Source organism: Antennarius striatus, chromosome 1 (genome assembly GCF_040054535.1).
Source record: "Antennarius striatus isolate MH-2024 chromosome 1, ASM4005453v1, whole genome shotgun sequence".
NCBI lineage: Eukaryota > Metazoa > Chordata > Actinopteri > Lophiiformes > Antennariidae > Antennarius > Antennarius striatus.
In genome coordinates, this window is record NC_090776.1 from 1,497,175 (window position 1) to 1,513,757 (window position 16,583).

The 16,583-nt window shown below is 42.9% G+C and overlaps 1 protein-coding gene and 17 non-coding genes across 19 annotated transcripts in view; 1 reads left to right on the forward strand and 17 right to left on the reverse strand.

The window, feature by feature from the left end:
* Nucleotides 1-16,583, forward strand: part of shank2b (SH3 and multiple ankyrin repeat domains 2b) — a 116,679-nt gene that overhangs the window by 25,072 nt on the left and 75,024 nt on the right. For both annotated transcript variants that reach the window (XM_068313899.1, XM_068313908.1), the window contains exon 11: nt 3,544-3,610. In XM_068313899.1, the coding sequence (XP_068170000.1) occupies nt 3,544-3,610 (67 nt within the window). The remainder of the gene's footprint in view (nt 1-3,543; nt 3,611-16,583) is intronic.
* On the reverse strand, nt 4,083-4,154 carry trnag-ucc (transfer RNA glycine (anticodon UCC)). Its single transcript has one exon. It is a non-coding gene; the product is annotated as a tRNA-Gly (tRNA).
* trnag-ucc (transfer RNA glycine (anticodon UCC)) lies at nt 4,982-5,053 on the reverse strand. Its single transcript has one exon. It is a non-coding gene; the product is annotated as a tRNA-Gly (tRNA).
* Nucleotides 5,272-5,343, reverse strand: trnag-ucc (transfer RNA glycine (anticodon UCC)). The gene has a single exon. It is a non-coding gene; the product is annotated as a tRNA-Gly (tRNA).
* trnag-ucc (transfer RNA glycine (anticodon UCC)) lies at nt 6,845-6,916 on the reverse strand. The gene has a single exon. It is a non-coding gene; the product is annotated as a tRNA-Gly (tRNA).
* trnap-ugg (transfer RNA proline (anticodon UGG)) lies at nt 7,051-7,122 on the reverse strand. The gene has a single exon. It is a non-coding gene; the product is annotated as a tRNA-Pro (tRNA).
* On the reverse strand, nt 8,430-8,501 carry trnag-ucc (transfer RNA glycine (anticodon UCC)). Its single transcript has one exon. It is a non-coding gene; the product is annotated as a tRNA-Gly (tRNA).
* trnap-ugg (transfer RNA proline (anticodon UGG)) lies at nt 8,626-8,697 on the reverse strand. The gene has a single exon. It is a non-coding gene; the product is annotated as a tRNA-Pro (tRNA).
* On the reverse strand, nt 9,734-9,805 carry trnag-ucc (transfer RNA glycine (anticodon UCC)). The gene has a single exon. It is a non-coding gene; the product is annotated as a tRNA-Gly (tRNA).
* On the reverse strand, nt 9,930-10,001 carry trnap-ugg (transfer RNA proline (anticodon UGG)). Its single transcript has one exon. It is a non-coding gene; the product is annotated as a tRNA-Pro (tRNA).
* On the reverse strand, nt 11,309-11,380 carry trnag-ucc (transfer RNA glycine (anticodon UCC)). The gene has a single exon. It is a non-coding gene; the product is annotated as a tRNA-Gly (tRNA).
* Nucleotides 11,505-11,576, reverse strand: trnap-ugg (transfer RNA proline (anticodon UGG)). Its single transcript has one exon. It is a non-coding gene; the product is annotated as a tRNA-Pro (tRNA).
* Nucleotides 12,613-12,684, reverse strand: trnag-ucc (transfer RNA glycine (anticodon UCC)). Its single transcript has one exon. It is a non-coding gene; the product is annotated as a tRNA-Gly (tRNA).
* On the reverse strand, nt 12,809-12,880 carry trnap-ugg (transfer RNA proline (anticodon UGG)). Its single transcript has one exon. It is a non-coding gene; the product is annotated as a tRNA-Pro (tRNA).
* On the reverse strand, nt 14,198-14,269 carry trnag-ucc (transfer RNA glycine (anticodon UCC)). Its single transcript has one exon. It is a non-coding gene; the product is annotated as a tRNA-Gly (tRNA).
* trnap-ugg (transfer RNA proline (anticodon UGG)) lies at nt 14,394-14,465 on the reverse strand. The gene has a single exon. It is a non-coding gene; the product is annotated as a tRNA-Pro (tRNA).
* Nucleotides 15,383-15,454, reverse strand: trnag-ucc (transfer RNA glycine (anticodon UCC)). The gene has a single exon. It is a non-coding gene; the product is annotated as a tRNA-Gly (tRNA).
* Nucleotides 15,579-15,650, reverse strand: trnap-ugg (transfer RNA proline (anticodon UGG)). The gene has a single exon. It is a non-coding gene; the product is annotated as a tRNA-Pro (tRNA).

A 16,583-nucleotide genomic window follows, 5' to 3' on the forward strand; every position in this document is an offset into this window, starting at 1 on the left:
TCTCCTCCCACACCGATGCCAGGAGCCGAATCCAACGAGTCCAAACCTGTTCCTGAGGGCCGCTGCCTCCGACAGGAAGGAACCTGAGGAAGATGAGGGGCCTCTATCTTCGTCCGCGTTCTGCTTCAATCGGGGTTGAGATCGAGGTCAAGAGGGTGAAAGTGCACCGCCATCGCTCGGCAGCGTTAAACTTATTTATCACAACGTTTTATTCGTTTTTAATTTGAGCATCCGTTTTTCCCGAGCTTGGTCTGAACGCATCGTCATCACTGGAGCAGAGGGAATGCTGGGAAACGTCAAGAGGAGTCAGATTAAGAAATGATGACGTCACATCAGTTCAGCGTAACCACGGATACGTCATGCAAGAGGAAAAGGATGTGTAGAAGAAGCCCAGAAAACTCCCATGATCCTTTTCTTTGTCGAACCAATTGTAAAACAGCTTGACTGTTATATAAAATCATATATAGAGAAAAAAACCCATTAGTCGTATAATGAGACACGTTCCAAAGATAGACTCAGAATAATGAAAATGATTTAATCTCAACGTCTAAATAAGGATTTACTCCTAAAATAACGAGGGAATGACTAAAAATCACGATTTGTAATCCGAACAGAAAGAAAAAGGTCGTCAGCGTAACGAGTTTAGAACCCAGAAAAACGAGAAATATCCTCCAGATTTATTTGGAGAGAACAGAAAACTTCCAAAAAGATTCAGTTCGTGTGTGAAAACAACGAAAAGGTTTCTGACAATAATCACCTGATTTATGGAAATAATGAGAACATTTAAATTAAAATAAGGATTTAAATAATGAGTTACTGTATGAAAATCTACGTTTGTATTCATCAAAAATAATGATTTATAAAGAGTGATTGTCTTCAAATAATGGTTTGAAAACTTTTTAAAAATAATGTCATGGCGCATGAAAATAATGAGAATGTTTCTTGTGGGCGGTCCATCAGAACGAGCCTCAGGAAATCGAGAATAATGAGAAACATTCTCATGACAAGAGGAGAACCGTCAAATGAGATCTCAGTCAAAATGCTATCAATAAAGTTTAGGATCAATAAAGTTTAAGATTAATGAAGCTTAGGATCAATAAAGTTTAGGATCAATAAAGTTTAAGATTGATGAAGTTTAGGATCAATAAAGTTTAGGATCAATAAAGTTTAGGATCATTAAAGTTTAGGATCAATAAAGTTTAAGATTAATGAAGCTTAGAATCAATAAAGTTGAGGATCAATGAAGTTTAAGATTAAGGAAGTTTAGGATCAATAAAGCTTAGGATCAATAAAGTTAAGATTAATGTAGCTTAGAATCAATAAAGTTTAGGATCAATAAAGTTTAAGATTAATGAAGCTTCGGATCAATAAAGTTTAGGATCATTAAAGTTTAGGATCAATAAAATTTAAGATTAATGAAGCTTCGGATCAATAAAGTTTAGGATCATTAAAGTTTAGGATCAATGAAGTTTAAGATTAAGGAAGTTTAGGATCAACAAATCTTAGGATCAATAAAGTTAAGATTAATGAAGTTTAGGATAAATTAAGTTTAAGATTAGTACAGTTCAGGTTCAATAAAGTTTAGGATTAATAAAGTTTAAGATTAACAAAATTTAGGATCATAAAATTTAGGATCAATAAAGTTTAACATCAATCAAGTTTAAATCAATAAATTCTAAGATTTAAGTTTGAATTCACTCTAGAAAAGAATCAACCCTCAAGAGGAGTCAGGTGATAACTTAATACACTTGTTCTTCTTAAAGTCTTCTTCCTCTTCCTCTTCCTCTTCCTCTGCTCACTTCCCATCATCCTCTCCATCTTCCTCGGCTCTGACAGGACGTCCCACATGACTCCTCCTCCATCTCTTCTCTAATCCCTCCTCCATCAGCTGTGATTCTGTCCTGTTCACATCTTTAATCTAAACTTAGCCTCCAGTCCATTTTAGACTTCATCAGTTGACGAACAGCTGACTGTTGTTGTCATAGCAACAATAACTGAATACAGAAAAGATGTCAAATAAATAAAATAAACAAGTTTAACAATAGAATTTGCAACTTTTGAACAAATGCGACATTTCAAATGGCTCCGAAACAGAAGCTGATTGGTTCGCTGCTCCTCTCCTGACTGCTCTTTGTTTTTTATCGATCGATTGATTCTGATCGGCCTGACTTCCCACACGGCTGCGGTCGCCCTCCCACGTGAAATACAACCGTGTGTCTCCATGACGACCAGGAGAGCGCAAAAAAAGGCTTGAAATGTGGGGGGGTGGCCGAGGGGTGGGGGTGGGGTGATAACAAGAGACAAATGAATACCTGGTCTCGAGTCACATGACCTCATCAACGATGAGTCAATGAACAAAAACGAGAGCGACGATCAATTCCCCCCCCCAAGAAGAACCGTGAAATCAGTTAAGTCGGTTAGCGTGTGGCGGTGTTTTATTTCTGGGAGCAGCTCGGCTGTGGGGGAATTAATCATCATCCTCTTCATCGCTCTCTTCCTCTTGAATGCTCGCTCTCCAAGAATCAGAGCGGCGGCTTTACGTAACGCCGCCGGGGTTCCCCTGAGGCTCCCCGGGCAGAGGAGCGACCCCTGCTGCCTCCCGTGGACGAGTGGCGTCACTGCCCCCTGGTGGCGGCAGGGGAAACGGATGCCCCGAGGCCACAGATATACATAAATACAAATATAAATAAATAAATAGTTTGATTAAAAAATACATGATTAAATGATTAAATAAATGATTAAATTGGTAAATGAATACATAAATAAAAAAAGAACAAATCGATAAACAAATAATTAACCAAATAAATAAATAAGTGATAAAAGTGGTAAATGAACAAATTAAAATGAATAAATCGATAAATAAATAACCAAATAAATAAATATGTAAATAAATTATTAAATTGATAAATGAATAAATAAACAAACAAACAAACAAATATATCAATAAATGATTAAAATGATAGATGAATTAATAAATGAAAAATGAATAAATTGATAAATAAATAAAGGAAGAATAAATAATTTAAATGTTTAAATTGATAAATAACCAAATAATAAATAAATAAAATAAATCCATAAATAAATAAATATACAGATATATAAGTATATTAATAAATGAATTATAAATAAATAAATAAATCCTTTTGATTTCAACAGGAATAAAATGCAAACTATTCCTAATATGACAAAATTAAATCTGCATCCAAAAAGGCTCTGACAATGCTGAGGATAAAAATCATTATTCATTATTAGTCCTTATTCCATCTTTACATTAATAGTTTTTTTTCTTTATTGATGAGTAAATAATTCAACAAATTCAGCTTTAGTTTCTGCACACGTGACTTGGACGATGTCATGTGTGGATCTTGAGTTGTACACGTGTGTGTGTGTGTGTGTGTGTGTGTGTGTGTGTGTGTGTGTGTGTGTGTTCACATGATTGTAATGAAGCAGCTTTTTAACACATTGTCGCTTCGGCTTCAGTCCGACTTTAAGAATCGGATTAAAGAAAAGATTATTTCATCCGTTTCTTCTTCTTCTGTCCAGGTGGCCATCATCGCCGGGAACTTTGAGCTCGCTGAACTCATCAAGAACCACAAAGAGACGGATATCGGTGAGCGTTTCTTCTCCTTCTCCTCTCACTCCATTCTCCGTCCATCCATCTTTTATTCCTGAATCTCCTTCAGGATCATTTCAAACCCCCCCCAAGTTTGATCCTCCGCCCTGACCTCCGGTGTAATCCCTGCTGTGGGATTACCGCAGCGTCGCCACGGCGATGAGAGTCGATGTTTACACCGGGACAATCCCTCCGTGATTGGACGGGGATGAGGGATCAATGGGAGCGACGGTTTAACGGTTCTAGCGTTGATTTATTTAATACACCAGACGACACGTTTGTTGGTTTGTTGTTGGCGTCTTCTGAGGGTTCGGTTTTCACTCGTGTTGGTCTGAGATGTTTGACCTTCAACCAGAAGACGAGTCAAATCAGACGGATGAGGTTCTGATGGGTTCTGGCCCCCACACCAACTTATTTTACTTGTTATTGACTGTTGCTGTTATTCTGTAATTCCTACAAGGATAAAAGCTGCATTGGCCGGGAATCGAACCCGGGTCAACTGCTTGGAAGGCAGCTATGCTAACCACTATACCACCAACGCCTGGGTGGGCTGGTTCTGGTGGGACATGGGGTCACGTTTATATTCAAGCTTGTATTTATATTTCAAAATGAGTTTGTATTTACACTACCAGGAATAACCAGTAAGAGTAACAGACTCCCAGCAGTCAGGAAGACCTGAAGGAGTTCTAGTCTCAGGTTCAACTCTGTCTCTGGTTCAACTCCAGTTTCAGGTTCAACTCTAGTCTCAGCTTCAGCTCTAGTCTCAGGTACAGCTGTAGCCTCGGGTTCAGCTCTCATCTCAGGTTCAGTTGTAGACTCAGGTTTAGCTCTAGTCTCAGGTTCAACTCTAGAGTCAGATTAAACTCAAATCTCAGGTTCGGGTCAAGTCTCAGGTTCAACTCTAGTCTCAGGTTCAACTCTAGTCTCAAATTAAACTGTAGTGTCAGGTTCAGCTCTAGTCTCAGCTTCAGCTCTAGTCTCAGGTTCAGCTCTAGTCTCAGGTCCAGCTCTAGCCTTGGGTTCAGCTCTGGTCTTTGTTACAGCTCTAATCTCAGATTCAGATCTGGTCTGATTCAGTTGTAGTCTCAGGTTGAGTTCTATTCTCATATTTGGATCTAGTCTCAGGTTTGTGTCTAGTTTCAGGTTCAGTTCTAGACTAAGGTTTATCTCTAGTCTCAGGTTCAACTCTAGTGCCAGATTAAACTCAAGTCTCAGGTTCGGGTCAAGTCTCAGGTTCAGCCCTAGTCTCAGGTTCAACTGTAATCTCAGTTTCAGCTCTAGAGTCACAAAAGACTGAAAATTCCCAACTTTTACTTTTATTATAATTGACTGTTGCTGTTATTCTGTAATTCCTACAAGGATAAAAGCTGCGTTGGCCGGGAATCGAACCCGGGTCAACTGCTTGGAAGGCAGCTATGCTAACCACTATACCACCAACGCCTGGGTGGGTCTGTTCCGGGGCAGCATGGCCTCCCGATTTAGGTTAAAACATCTTGTTTGTATTTAAGCATATCTATTTTTAAAACATCGTATTTGTATTTAAAAAGTTTTTATTGTTAAATTGTTGTGTTTACATTTCAAACGTGTTTATATTTACAACATGGTTATGTTTAACATTTTGCCTTTGTATTAAATATGTTTATATTTAAAAGTAAAGCTGCGTTGGCCGGGAATCGAACCCGGGTCAACTGCTTGGAAGGCAGCTATGCTAACCACTATACCACCAACGCCTGGGTGGGCTGGTTCTGGTGGGACATGGGGTCTGGGTTTAGATTAAAACATTAAAACATCTTGTTTGTATTTAAAACGTGTATATTTTTAAAACGTTGCATTTATATTTCAAACGTTGTGTTTACATTTAAAAGTCATGCTCATATTTAAAAAGTGTTTATGTTTAAAATTTTGCGTTTATATTTAAAATGTCGAGTTTGTATTTACGCGACCAGGAATAACCAGTAAGAGTAACAGAACAGGGCTCGTCCGGGATTTGAACCATGGACCTCTCGCACCCAAAGCGAGAATCATACCCCTAGACCAACGAGCCACGTCAGAGACCCGCAAACGTGCTTCTGACTCACCTGTTCAGGTGTGACCTGAACGACTGGTGACGGGTTGGAGACATCAGTCGAGTTTAAATGTCTGGACTCCCAGCAGTCAGGAAGACCTGAAGGAGTTCTAGTCTCAGGTTCAGCTCTGGCCTTGGGTTCAGCTCTGGTCTTTGTTACAGCTCTAATCTCAGATTCAGATCTGGTCTGATTCAGTTCTAGTCTCAGGTTGAGTTCTATTCTCATATTTAGCTCTAGTCTCAGGTTCAACTCTAGTGTCAGATTAAACTCAAGTCTCAGGTTCGGGTCAAGTCTCAGTTTCAGCTCTAGTCTCAGGTTCAGATCTAGTGTCAGGTTCAATTGTGGTCTCAGGTTCAGCTCTAGTCTCAGGTTCAGCTCTAGCCTCGGGTTCAGCTCTAGCCTCAGGTTCAGCTCTAGCCTTGGGTTCAGCTCTGGTCTTTGTTACAGCTCTAATCTCAGATTCAGATCTGGTCTGATTCAGTTGTAGTCTAAGGTTGAGTTCTATTCTCATATTTGGATCTAGTCTCAGGTTCGTGTCTAGTCTCAGGTTCAGTTCTAGACTAATGTTTAGCTCTAGTCTCAGGTTCAACTCTAGAGTCAGATTAAACTCAAATCTCAGGTTCGGGTCAAGTCTCAGGTTCAACTGTAGTCTCAGGTTCAACTGTAGTCTCAAATTAAACTGTAGTGTCAGGTTCAGCTCTAGTCTCACCTTCAGCTCTAGTCTCAGGTTCAGCTCTAGTGTCAGGTTCAGCTCTAGTTTTGGGTTCAGCTCTGGTCTTTGTTACAGCTCCAATCTCAGATTCAGATCTGGTCTGATTCAGTTGTAGTCTCAGGTTGAGTTCTCTTCTCATATTTGGATCTAGTCTCAGGTTCGTGTCTAGTTTCAGGTTCAGTTCTAGACTAAGGTTTATCTCTAGTCTCAGGTTCAACTCTAGTGTCAGATTAAACTCAAGTCTCAGGTTCGGGTCAAGTCTCAGGTCAGCTCTAGTCTCAGGTTCAACTCTAGTCTCAAATTAAACTCTAGTGTCAGGTTCAACCCTAGTCTCAGGTTCAACTGTAATCTCAGTTTCAGCTCTAGAGTCACAAAAGACTGAAAATTCCCAACTTTTACTTTTATTATCATTGACTGTTGCTGTTATTCTGTCATTCCTACAAGGATAAAAGCTGCGTTGGCCGGGAATCGAACCCGGGTCAACTGCTTGGAAGGCAGCTATGCTAACCACTATACCACCAACGCCTGGGTGGGCTGGTTCTGGTGGGACATGGGGTTCACGTTTATATTCAAGCATTGTATTTATATTTTAAAATGAGTTTATATTTATCATGTTTGTATTTACACTACCAGGAATAACCAGTAAGAGTAACAGAACAGGGCTCGTCCGGGATTTGAACCCAGGACCTCTCGCAACCAAAGCGAGAATCATACCCCTAGACCAACGAGCCACGTCAGAGACCCACAAACGTGCTTCTGAGTCACCTTTTCAGGTGTGACCTGAGCGACTGCTGACGGGTTGGAGACATCAGTCGAGTTTAAATGTCTGGACTCCCAGCAGTCAGGAAGACCTGAAGGAGTTCTAGTCTCAGGTTCAACTCCAGTTTCAGATTCAACTCTAGTCTCAGGTTCGGGTCAAGTCTCAGGTTCAGCTCTGGTCTCGGGTTCAGCTCTAGTCTCAGGTTAGTCTCAGGTACAGCTCTAGCCTCGGGTTCAGCTCTAGTCTCAGGTTCAGTTGTAGACTCAGGTACAGCTCTAGTCTCAGGTTCAGTTGTAGACTCAGGTATAGCTCTAGTCTCAGGTTCAACTCTAGTCTCAAATTAAACTAGTGTCAGGTTCAGCTCTAGTCTCAGGTTCAACTCTAGTCTCAGTTTCAGCTCTAGTCTGAGGTTCAGCTCTAGTCTCAGGTTCAGCTCTAGTCTCAGGTTCAGCTCTCGTCTCGAGTTCAGCTCTGGTCTGAGATTCTGCTCTAGCCTTGTGTTCAGCTCTGGTCTTTGTTACAGCTCTAATCTCAGATTCAGATCTGGTCTGATTCAGTTCTAGTCTCAGGTTGAGTTCTATTCTCATAATTAGCTCTAGTCTCAGGTTCAACTCTAGTGTCAGATTAAACTCAAGTCTCAGGTTCGGGTCAAGTCTCAGTTTCAGCTCTAGTCTCAGGTTCAGATCTAGTGTCAGGTTCAACTCTAGTCTCAGGTTCAGCTCTAGTCTCAGGTTCAACTCTAGTCTCAAATTAAACTGTAGTGTCAGGTTCAGCTCTAGTCTCAGCTTCAGCTCTAGTCTCAGGTTCAGCTCTAGTGTCAGGTTCAGCTCTAGCCTTGGGTTCAGCTCTGGTCTGTGTTACAGCTCCAATCTCAGATTCAGATCTGGTCTGATTCAGTTGTAGTCTCAGGTTGAGTTCTCTTCTCATATTTGGATCTAGTCTCAGGTTCGTGTCTAGTCTCAGGTTCAGTTCTAGACTAAGGTTTATCTCTAGTCTCAGGTTCAACTCTAGAGTCAGATTAAACTCAAGTCTCAGGTTCAGCTCTAGTCTCAGGTTCAACTCTAGTCTCAAATTAAACTCTAGTGTCAGGTTCAGCTCTAGTCTCAGGTTCAACTCTAGTCTCAAATTAAACTCTAGTGTCAGGTTCAGCCCTAGTCTCAGGTTCAACTGTAATCTCAGTTTCAGCTCTAGAGTCACAAAAGACTGAAAATTCCCAACTTTTACTTTTATTATCATTGACTGTTGCTGTTATTCTGTCATTCCTACAAGGATAAAAGCTGCGTTGGCCGGGAATCGAACCCGGGTCAACTGCTTGGAAGGCAGCTATGCTAACCACTATACCACCAACGCCTGGGTAGGCTGGTTCTGGTGGGACATGGGGTCACGTTTATATTCAAGCGTTGTATTTATATTTTAAAATGAGTTTATATTTGTATTTACACTACCAGGAATAACCAGTAAGAGTAACAGAACAGGGCTCGTCCGGGATTTGAACCCAGGACCTCTCGCACCCAAAGCGAGAATCATACCCCTAGACCAACGAGCCACATCAGAGACCCACAAACGTGCTTCTGACTCACCTGTTCAGGTGTGACCTGAACGACTGGTGACGGGTTGGAGACATCAGTCGAGTTTAAATGTCTGGACTCCCAGCAGTCAGGAAGACCTGAAGGAGTTCTAGTCTCAGGTTCAACTCTGTCTCTGGTTCAACTCCGGTTTCAGGTTCAACTCTAGTCTCAGGTTCAACTCTGTGTCTGTTCAACAGCAGTTTCAGGTTCAACTCTAGTCTCAGGTTCGGGTCAAGTCTAAGGTTCAGCTCTGGTCTCGGGTTCAGCTCTAGTCTCAGGTTAGTCTCAGGTACAGCTCTAGCCTCGGGTTCAGCTCTAGTCTCAGGTTCAGTTGTAGACTCAGGTATAGCTCTAGTCTCATGTTCAGTTGTAGACTCAGGTACAGCTCTAGTCTCAGGTTCAACTCTAGTCTCAAATTAAACTAGTGTCAGGTTCAGCTCTAGTCTCAGGTTCAACTCTAGTCTCAGTTTCAGCTCTAGTCTGAGGTTCAGCTCTAGTCTCAGGTTCAGCTCTAGTCTCAGGTTCAGCTCTAGTCTCGAGTTCAGCTCTGGTCTGAGATTCTGCTCTAGCCTTGGGTTCAGCTCTGGTCTTTGTTACAGCTCTAATCTCAGATTCAAATCTGGTCTGATTCAGTTGTAGTCTCATGTTGAGTTCTATTCTCATATTTGGATCTAGTTTCAGGTTCGTGTCTAGTCTCAGGTTCAGTTCTAGACTAAGGTTTATCTCTAGTCTCAGGTTCAACTCTAGTGCCAGATTAAACTCAAGTCTCAGGTTCAGCTCTAGTCTCAGGTTCAACTCTAGAGTCACATTCAACTCTAGTTTCAGGTTCAGCTCTAGTCTCAGGTTCAACTCTAATCTCAAATTAAACTCTAGTGTCAGTTTCAGCCCTAGTCTCAGGTTCAACTGTAATCTCAGTTTCAGCTCTAGAGTCACAAAAGACTGAAAATTCCCAACTTTTACTTTTATTATCATTGACTGTTGCTGTTATTCTGTCATTCCTACAAGGATAAAAGCTGCGTTGGCCGGGAATCGAACCCGGGTCAACTGCTTGGAAGGCAGCTATGCTAACCACTATACCACCAACGCCTGGGTAGGCTGGTTCTGGTGGGACATGGGGTCACGTTTATATTCAAGCGTTGTATTTATATTTTAAAATGAGTTTATATTTGTATTTACACTACCAGGAATAACCAGTAAGAGTAACAGAACAGGGCTCGTCCGGGATTTGAACCCAGGACCTCTCGCACCCAAAGCGAGAATAATACCCCTAGACCAACGAGCCACATCAGAGACCCACAAACGTGCTTCTCACTCACCTGTTCAGGTGTGACCTGAACGACTGCTGACGGGTTGGAGACATCAGTCGAGTTTAAATGTCTGGACTCCCAGCAGTCAGGAAGACCTGAAGGAGTTCTAGTCTCAGGTTCAACTCCAGTTTCAGGTTCAACTCTAGTCTCAGGTTCGGGTCAAGTCTCAGGTTCAGCTCTGGTCTCGGGTTCAGCTGTAGTCTCAGGTTAGTCTCAGGTACAGCTCTAGCCTCGGGTTCAGCTCTAGTCTCAGGTTCAGTTGTAGACTCAGGTACAGCTCTAGTCTCAGGTTCAGTTGTAGACTCAGGTATAGCTCTAGTCTCAGGTTCAAGTCTAGTCTCAAATTAAACTAGTGTCAGGTTCAGCTCTAGTCTCAGGTTCAACTTTAGTCTCAGTTTCAGCTCTAGTCTGAGGTTCAGCTCTAGTCTCAGGTTCAGCTCTAGTCTCAGGTTCAGCTCTCGTCTCGAGTTCAGCTCTGGTCTGAGATTCTGCTCTAGCCTTGTGTTCAGCTCTGGTCTTTGTTACAGCTCTAATCTCAGATTCAGATCTGGTCTGATTCAGTTCTAGTCTCAGGTTGAGTTCTATTCTCATAATTAGCTCTAATCTCAGGTTCAACTCTAGTGTCAGATTAAACTCAAGTCTCAGGTTCGGGTCAAGTCTCAGTTTCAGCTCTAGTCTCAGGTTCAGATCTAGTGTCAGGTTCAACTCTAGTCTCAGGTTCAGCTCTAGTCTCAGGTTCAACTCTAGTCTCAAATTAAACTGTAGTGTCAGGTTCAGCTCTAGTCTCAGCTTCAGCTCTAGTCTCAGGTTCAGCTCTAGTGTCAGGTTCAGCTCTAGCCTTGGGTTCAGCTCTGGTCTGTGTTACAGCTCCAATCTCAGATTCAGATCTGGTCTGATTCAGTTGTAGTCTCAGGTTGAGTTCTCTTCTCATATTTGGATCTAGTCTCAGGTTCGTGTCTAGTCTCAGGTTCAGTTCTAGACTAAGGTTTATCTCTAGTCTCAGGTTCAACTCTAGAGTCAGATTAAACTCAAGTCTCAGGTTCAGCTCTAGTCTCAGGTTCAACTCTAGTCTCAAATTAAACTCTAGTGTCAGGTTCAGCTCTAGTCTCAGGTTCAACTCTAGTCTCAAATTAAACTCTAGTGTCAGGTTCAGCCCTAGTCTCAGGTTCAACTGTAATCTCAATTTCAGCTCTAGAGTCACAAAAGACTGAAAATTCCCAACTTTTACTTTTATTATCATTGACTGTTGCTGTTATTCTGTCATTCCTACAAGGATAAAAGCTGCGTTGGCCGGGAATCGAACCCGGGTCAACTGCTTGGAAGGCAGCTATGCTAACCACTATACCACCAACGCCTGGGTAGGCTGGTTCTGGTGGGACATGGGGTCACGTTTATATTCAAGCGTTGTATTTATATTTTAAAATGAGTTTATATTTGTATTTACACTACCAGGAATAACCAGTAAGAGTAACAGAACAGGGCTCGTCCGGGATTTGAACCCAGGACCTCTCGCACCCAAAGCGAGAATCATACCCCTAGACCAACGAGCCACATCAGAGACCCACAAACGTGCTTCTGACTCACCTGTTCAGGTGTGACCTGAACGACTGGTGACGGGTTGGAGACATCAGTCGAGTTTAAATGTCTGGACTCCCAGCAGTCAGGAAGACCTGAAGGAGTTCTAGTCTCAGGTTCAACTCTATCTCTGGTTCAACTCCGGTTTCAGGTTCAACTCTAGTCTCAGGTTCAACTCTGTGTCTGTTCAACTGCAGTTTCAGGTTCAACTCTAGTCTCAGGTTCGGGTCAAGTCTAAGGTTCAGCTCTGGTCTCGGGTTCAGCTCTAGTCTCAGGTTAGTCTCAGGTACAGCTCTAGCCTCGGGTTCAGCTCTAGTCTCAGGTTCAGTTGTAGACTCAGGTATAGCTCTAGTCTCATGTTCAGTTGTAGACTCAGGTACAGCTCTAGTCTCAGGTTCAACTCTAGTCTCAAATTAAACTAGTGTCAGGTTCAGCTCTAGTCTCAGGTTCAACTCTAGTCTCAGTTTCAGCTCTAGTCTGAGGTTCAGCTCTAGTCTCAGGTTCAGCTCTAGTCTCAGGTTCAGCTCTAGTCTCGAGTTCAGCTCTGGTCTGAGATTCTGCTCTAGCCTTGGGTTCAGCTCTGGTCTTTGTTACAGCTCTAATCTCAGATTCAGATCTGGTCTGATTCAGTTGTAGTCTCATGTTGAGTTCTATTCTCATATTTGGATCTAGTTTCAGGTTCGTGTCTAGTCTCAGGTTCAGTTCTAGACTAAGGTTTATCTCTAGTCTCAGGTTCAACTCTAGTGCCAGATTAAACTCAAGTCTCAGGTTCAGCTCTAGTCTCAGGTTCAACTCTAGAGTCACATTCAACTCTAGTTTCAGGTTCAGCTCTAGTCTCAGGTTCAACTCTAATCTCAAATTAAACTCTAGTGTCAGTTTCAGCCCTAGTCTCAGGTTCAACTGTAATCTCAGTTTCAGCTCTAGAGTCACAAAAGACTGAAAATTCCCAACTTTTACTTTTATTATCATTGACTGTTGCTGTTATTCTGTCATTCCTACAAGGATAAAAGCTGCGTTGGCCGGGAATCGAACCCGGGTCAACTGCTTGGAAGGCAGCTATGCTAACCACTATACCACCAACGCCTGGGTAGGCTGGTTCTGGTGGGACATGGGGTCACGTTTATATTCAAGCGTTGTATTTATATTTTAAAATGAGTTTATATTTGTATTTACACTACCAGGAATAACCAGTAAGAGTAACAGAACAGGGCTCGTCCGGGATTTGAACCCAGGACCTCTCGCACCCAAAGCGAGAATCATACCCCTAGACCAACGAGCCACATCAGAGACCCACAAACGTGCTTCTGACTCACCTGTTCAGGTGTGACCTGAACGACTGGTGACGGGTTGGAGACATCAGTCGAGTTTAAATGTCTGGACTCCCAGCAGTCAGGAAGACCTGAAGGAGTTCTAGTCTCAGGTTCAACTCCAGTTTCAGGTTCAACTCTAGTCTCAGGTTCGGGTCAAGTCTCAGGTTCAGCTCTGGTCTCGGGTTCAGCTGTAGTCTCAGGTTAGTCTCAGGTACAGCTCTAGCCTCGGGTTCAGCTCTAGTCTCAGGTTCAGTTGTAGACTCAGGTACAGCTCTAGTCTCAGGTTCAGTTGTAGACTCAGGTATAGCTCTAGTCTCAGGTTCAAGTCTAGTCTCAAATTAAACTAGTGTCAGGTTCAGCTCTAGTCTCAGGTTCAACTTTAGTCTCAGTTAGTCTGAGGTTCAGCTCTAGTCTCAGGTTCAGCTCTAGTCTCAGGTTCAGCTCTCGTCTCGAGTTCAGCTCTGGTCTGAGATTCTGCTCTAGCCTTGTGTTCAGCTCTGGTCTTTGTTACAGCTCTAATCTCAGATTCAGATCTGGTCTGATTCAGTTCTAGTCTCAGGTTGAGTTCTATTCTCATAATTAGCTCTAATCTCAGGTTCAAATCTAGTGTCAGATTAAACTCAAGTCTCAGGTTCGGGTCAAGTCTCAGTTTCAGCTCTAGTCTCAGGTTCAGATCTAGTGTCAGGTTCAACTCTAGTCTCAGGTTCAGCTCTAGTCTCAGGTTCAACTCTAGTCTCAAATTAAACTGTAGTGTCAGGTTCAGCTCTAGTCTCAGCTTCAGCTCTAGTCTCAGGTTCAGCTCTAGTCTCAGGTTCAGCTCTAGTGTCAGGTTCAGCTCTAGCCTTGGGTTCAGCTCTGGTCTTTGTTATAGCTCGAATCTCAGATTCAGATCTGGTCTGATTCAGTTGTAGTCTCAGGTTGAGTTCTCTTCTCATATTTGGATCTAGTCTCAGGTTCGTGTCTAGTCTCAGGTTCAGTTCTAGACTAAGGTTTATCTCTAGTCTCAGGTTCAACTCTAGAGTCAGATTAAACTCAAGTCTCAGGTTCAGCTCTAGTCTCAGGTTCAACTCTAGTCTCAAATTCAACTCTAGTGTCAGGTTCAGCTCTAGTCTCAGGTTCAACTCTAGTCTCAAATTAAACTCTAGTGTCAGGTTCAGCCCTAGTCTCAGGTTCAACTGTAATCTCAGTTTCAGCTCTAGAGTCACAAAAGACTGAAAATTCCCAACTTTTACTTTTATTATCATTGACTGTTGCTGTTATTCTGTCATTCCTACAAGGATAAAAGCTGCGTTGGCCGGGAATCGAACCCAGGTCAACTGCTTGGAAGGCAGCTATGCTAACCACTATACCACCAACGCCTGGGTAGGCTGGTTCTGGTGGGACATGGGGTCACGTTTATATTCAAGCGTTGTATTTATATTTTAAAATGAGTTTATATTTGTATTTACACTACCAGGAATAACCAGTAAGAGTAACAGAACAGGGCTCATCCGGGATTTGAACCCAGGACCTCTCGCACCCAAAGCGAGAATCATACCCCTAGACCAACGAGCCACGTCAGAGACCCACAAACGTGCTTCTGACTCACCTGTTCAGGTGTGACCTGAACGACTGCTGACGGGTTGGAGACATCAGTCGAGTTTAAATGTCTGGACTCCCAGCAGTCAGGAAGACCTGAAGGAGTTCTAGTCTCAGGTTCAACTCTGTCTCTGGTTCAACTCCGGTTTCAGGTTCAACTCTAGTCTCAGGTTCAAGTCTGTGTCTGTTCAACTGCAGTTTCAGGTTCAACTCTAGTCTCAGGTTCGGGTCAAGTCTAAGGTTCAGCTCTGGTCTCGGGTTCAGCTCTAGTCTCGAATTAAACTAGTGTCAGGTTCAGCTCTAGTCTCAGGTTCAACTCTAGTCTCAGTTTCAGCTCTAGTCTGAGGTTCAGCTCTAGTCTCAGGTTCAGCTCTAGTCTCAGGTTCAGCTCTAGTCTCGAGTTCTGCTCTGGTCTGAGATTCTGCTCTAGCCTTGGGTTCAGCTCTGGTCTTTGTTACAGCTCTAATCTCAGATTCAGATCTGGTCTGATTCAGTTGTAGTCTCATGTTGAGTTCTATTCTCATATTTGGATCTAGTTTCAGGTTCGTGTCTAGTCTCAGGTTCAGTTCTAGACTAAGGTTTATCTCTAGTCTCAGGTTCAACTCTAGTGCCAGATTAAACTCAAGTCTCAGTTTCGGGTCAAGTCTCAGGTTCAGCTCTAGTCTCAGGTTCAACTCTAGTCTCAAATTCAACTCTAGTGTCAGGTTCAGCTCTAGTCTCAGGTTCAACTCTAGTCTCAAATTAAACTCTAGTGTCAGTTTCAGCCCTAGTCTCAGGTTCAACTGTTATCTCAGTTTCAGCTCTAGAGTCACAAAAGACTGAAAATTCCCAACTTTTACTTTTATTATCATTGACTGTTGCTGTTATTCTGTCATTTCTACAAGGATAAAAGCTGCGTTGGCCGGGAATCGAACCCGGGTCAACTGCTTGGAAGGCAGCTATGCTAACCACTATACCACCAACGCCTGGGTAGGCTGGTTCTGGTGGGACATGGGGTCACGTTTATATTCAAGCGTTGTATTTATATTTTAAAATGAGTTTATATTTGTATTTACACTACCAGGAATAACCAGTAAGAGTAACAGAACAGGGCTCATCCGGGATTTGAACCCAGGACCTCTCGCACCCAAAGCGAGAATCATACCCCTAGACCAACGAGCCACGTCAGAGACCCACAAACGTGCTTCTGACTCACCTGTTCAGGTGTGACCTGAACGACTGCTGACGGGTTGGAGACATCAGTCGAGTTTAAATGTCTGGACTCCCAGCAGTCAGGAAGACCTGAAGGAGTTCTAGTCTCAGGTTCAACTCTGTCTCTGGTTCAACTCCGGTTTCAGGTTCAACTCTAGTCTCAGGTTCAAGTCTGTGTCTGTTCAACTGCAGTTTCAGGTTCAACTCTAGTCTCAGGTTCGGGTCAAGTCTAAGGTTCAGCTCTGGTCTCGGGTTCAGCTCTAGTCTCGAATTAAACTAGTGTCAGGTTCAGCTCTAGTCTCAGGTTCAACTCTAGTCTCAGTTTCAGCTCTAGTCTGAGGTTCAGCTCTAGTCTCAGGTTCAGCTCTAGTCTCAGGTTCAGCTCTAGTCTCGAGTTCTGCTCTGGTCTGAGATTCTGCTCTAGCCTTGGGTTCAGCTCTGGTCTTTGTTACAGCTCTAATCTCAGATTCAGATCTGGTCTGATTCAGTTGTAGTCTCATGTTGAGTTCTATTCTCATATTTGGATCTAGTGTCAGGTTCAACTCTAGTCTCAGGTTCAGCTCTAGTCTCAGGTTCAACTCTAGTCTCAAATTAAACTGTAGTGTCAGGTTCAGCTCTAGTCTCAGCTTCAGCTCTAGTGTCAGGTTCAGCTCTAGCCGTGAGTCAGCTCTGGTCTTTGTTACAGCTCTAATCTCAGATTCAGATCTGGTCTGATTCAGTTTTAGTCTCAGGTTGAGTTCTATTCTCATATTTGGATCTAGTCTCAGGTTCGTGTCTAGTCTCAGGTTCAGTTCTAGACTAAGGTTTATCTCTAGTCTCAGGTTCAACTCTAGTGCCAGATTAAACTCAAGTCTCAGTTTCGGGTCAAGTCTCAGGTTCAGCTCTAGTCTCAGGTTCAACTCT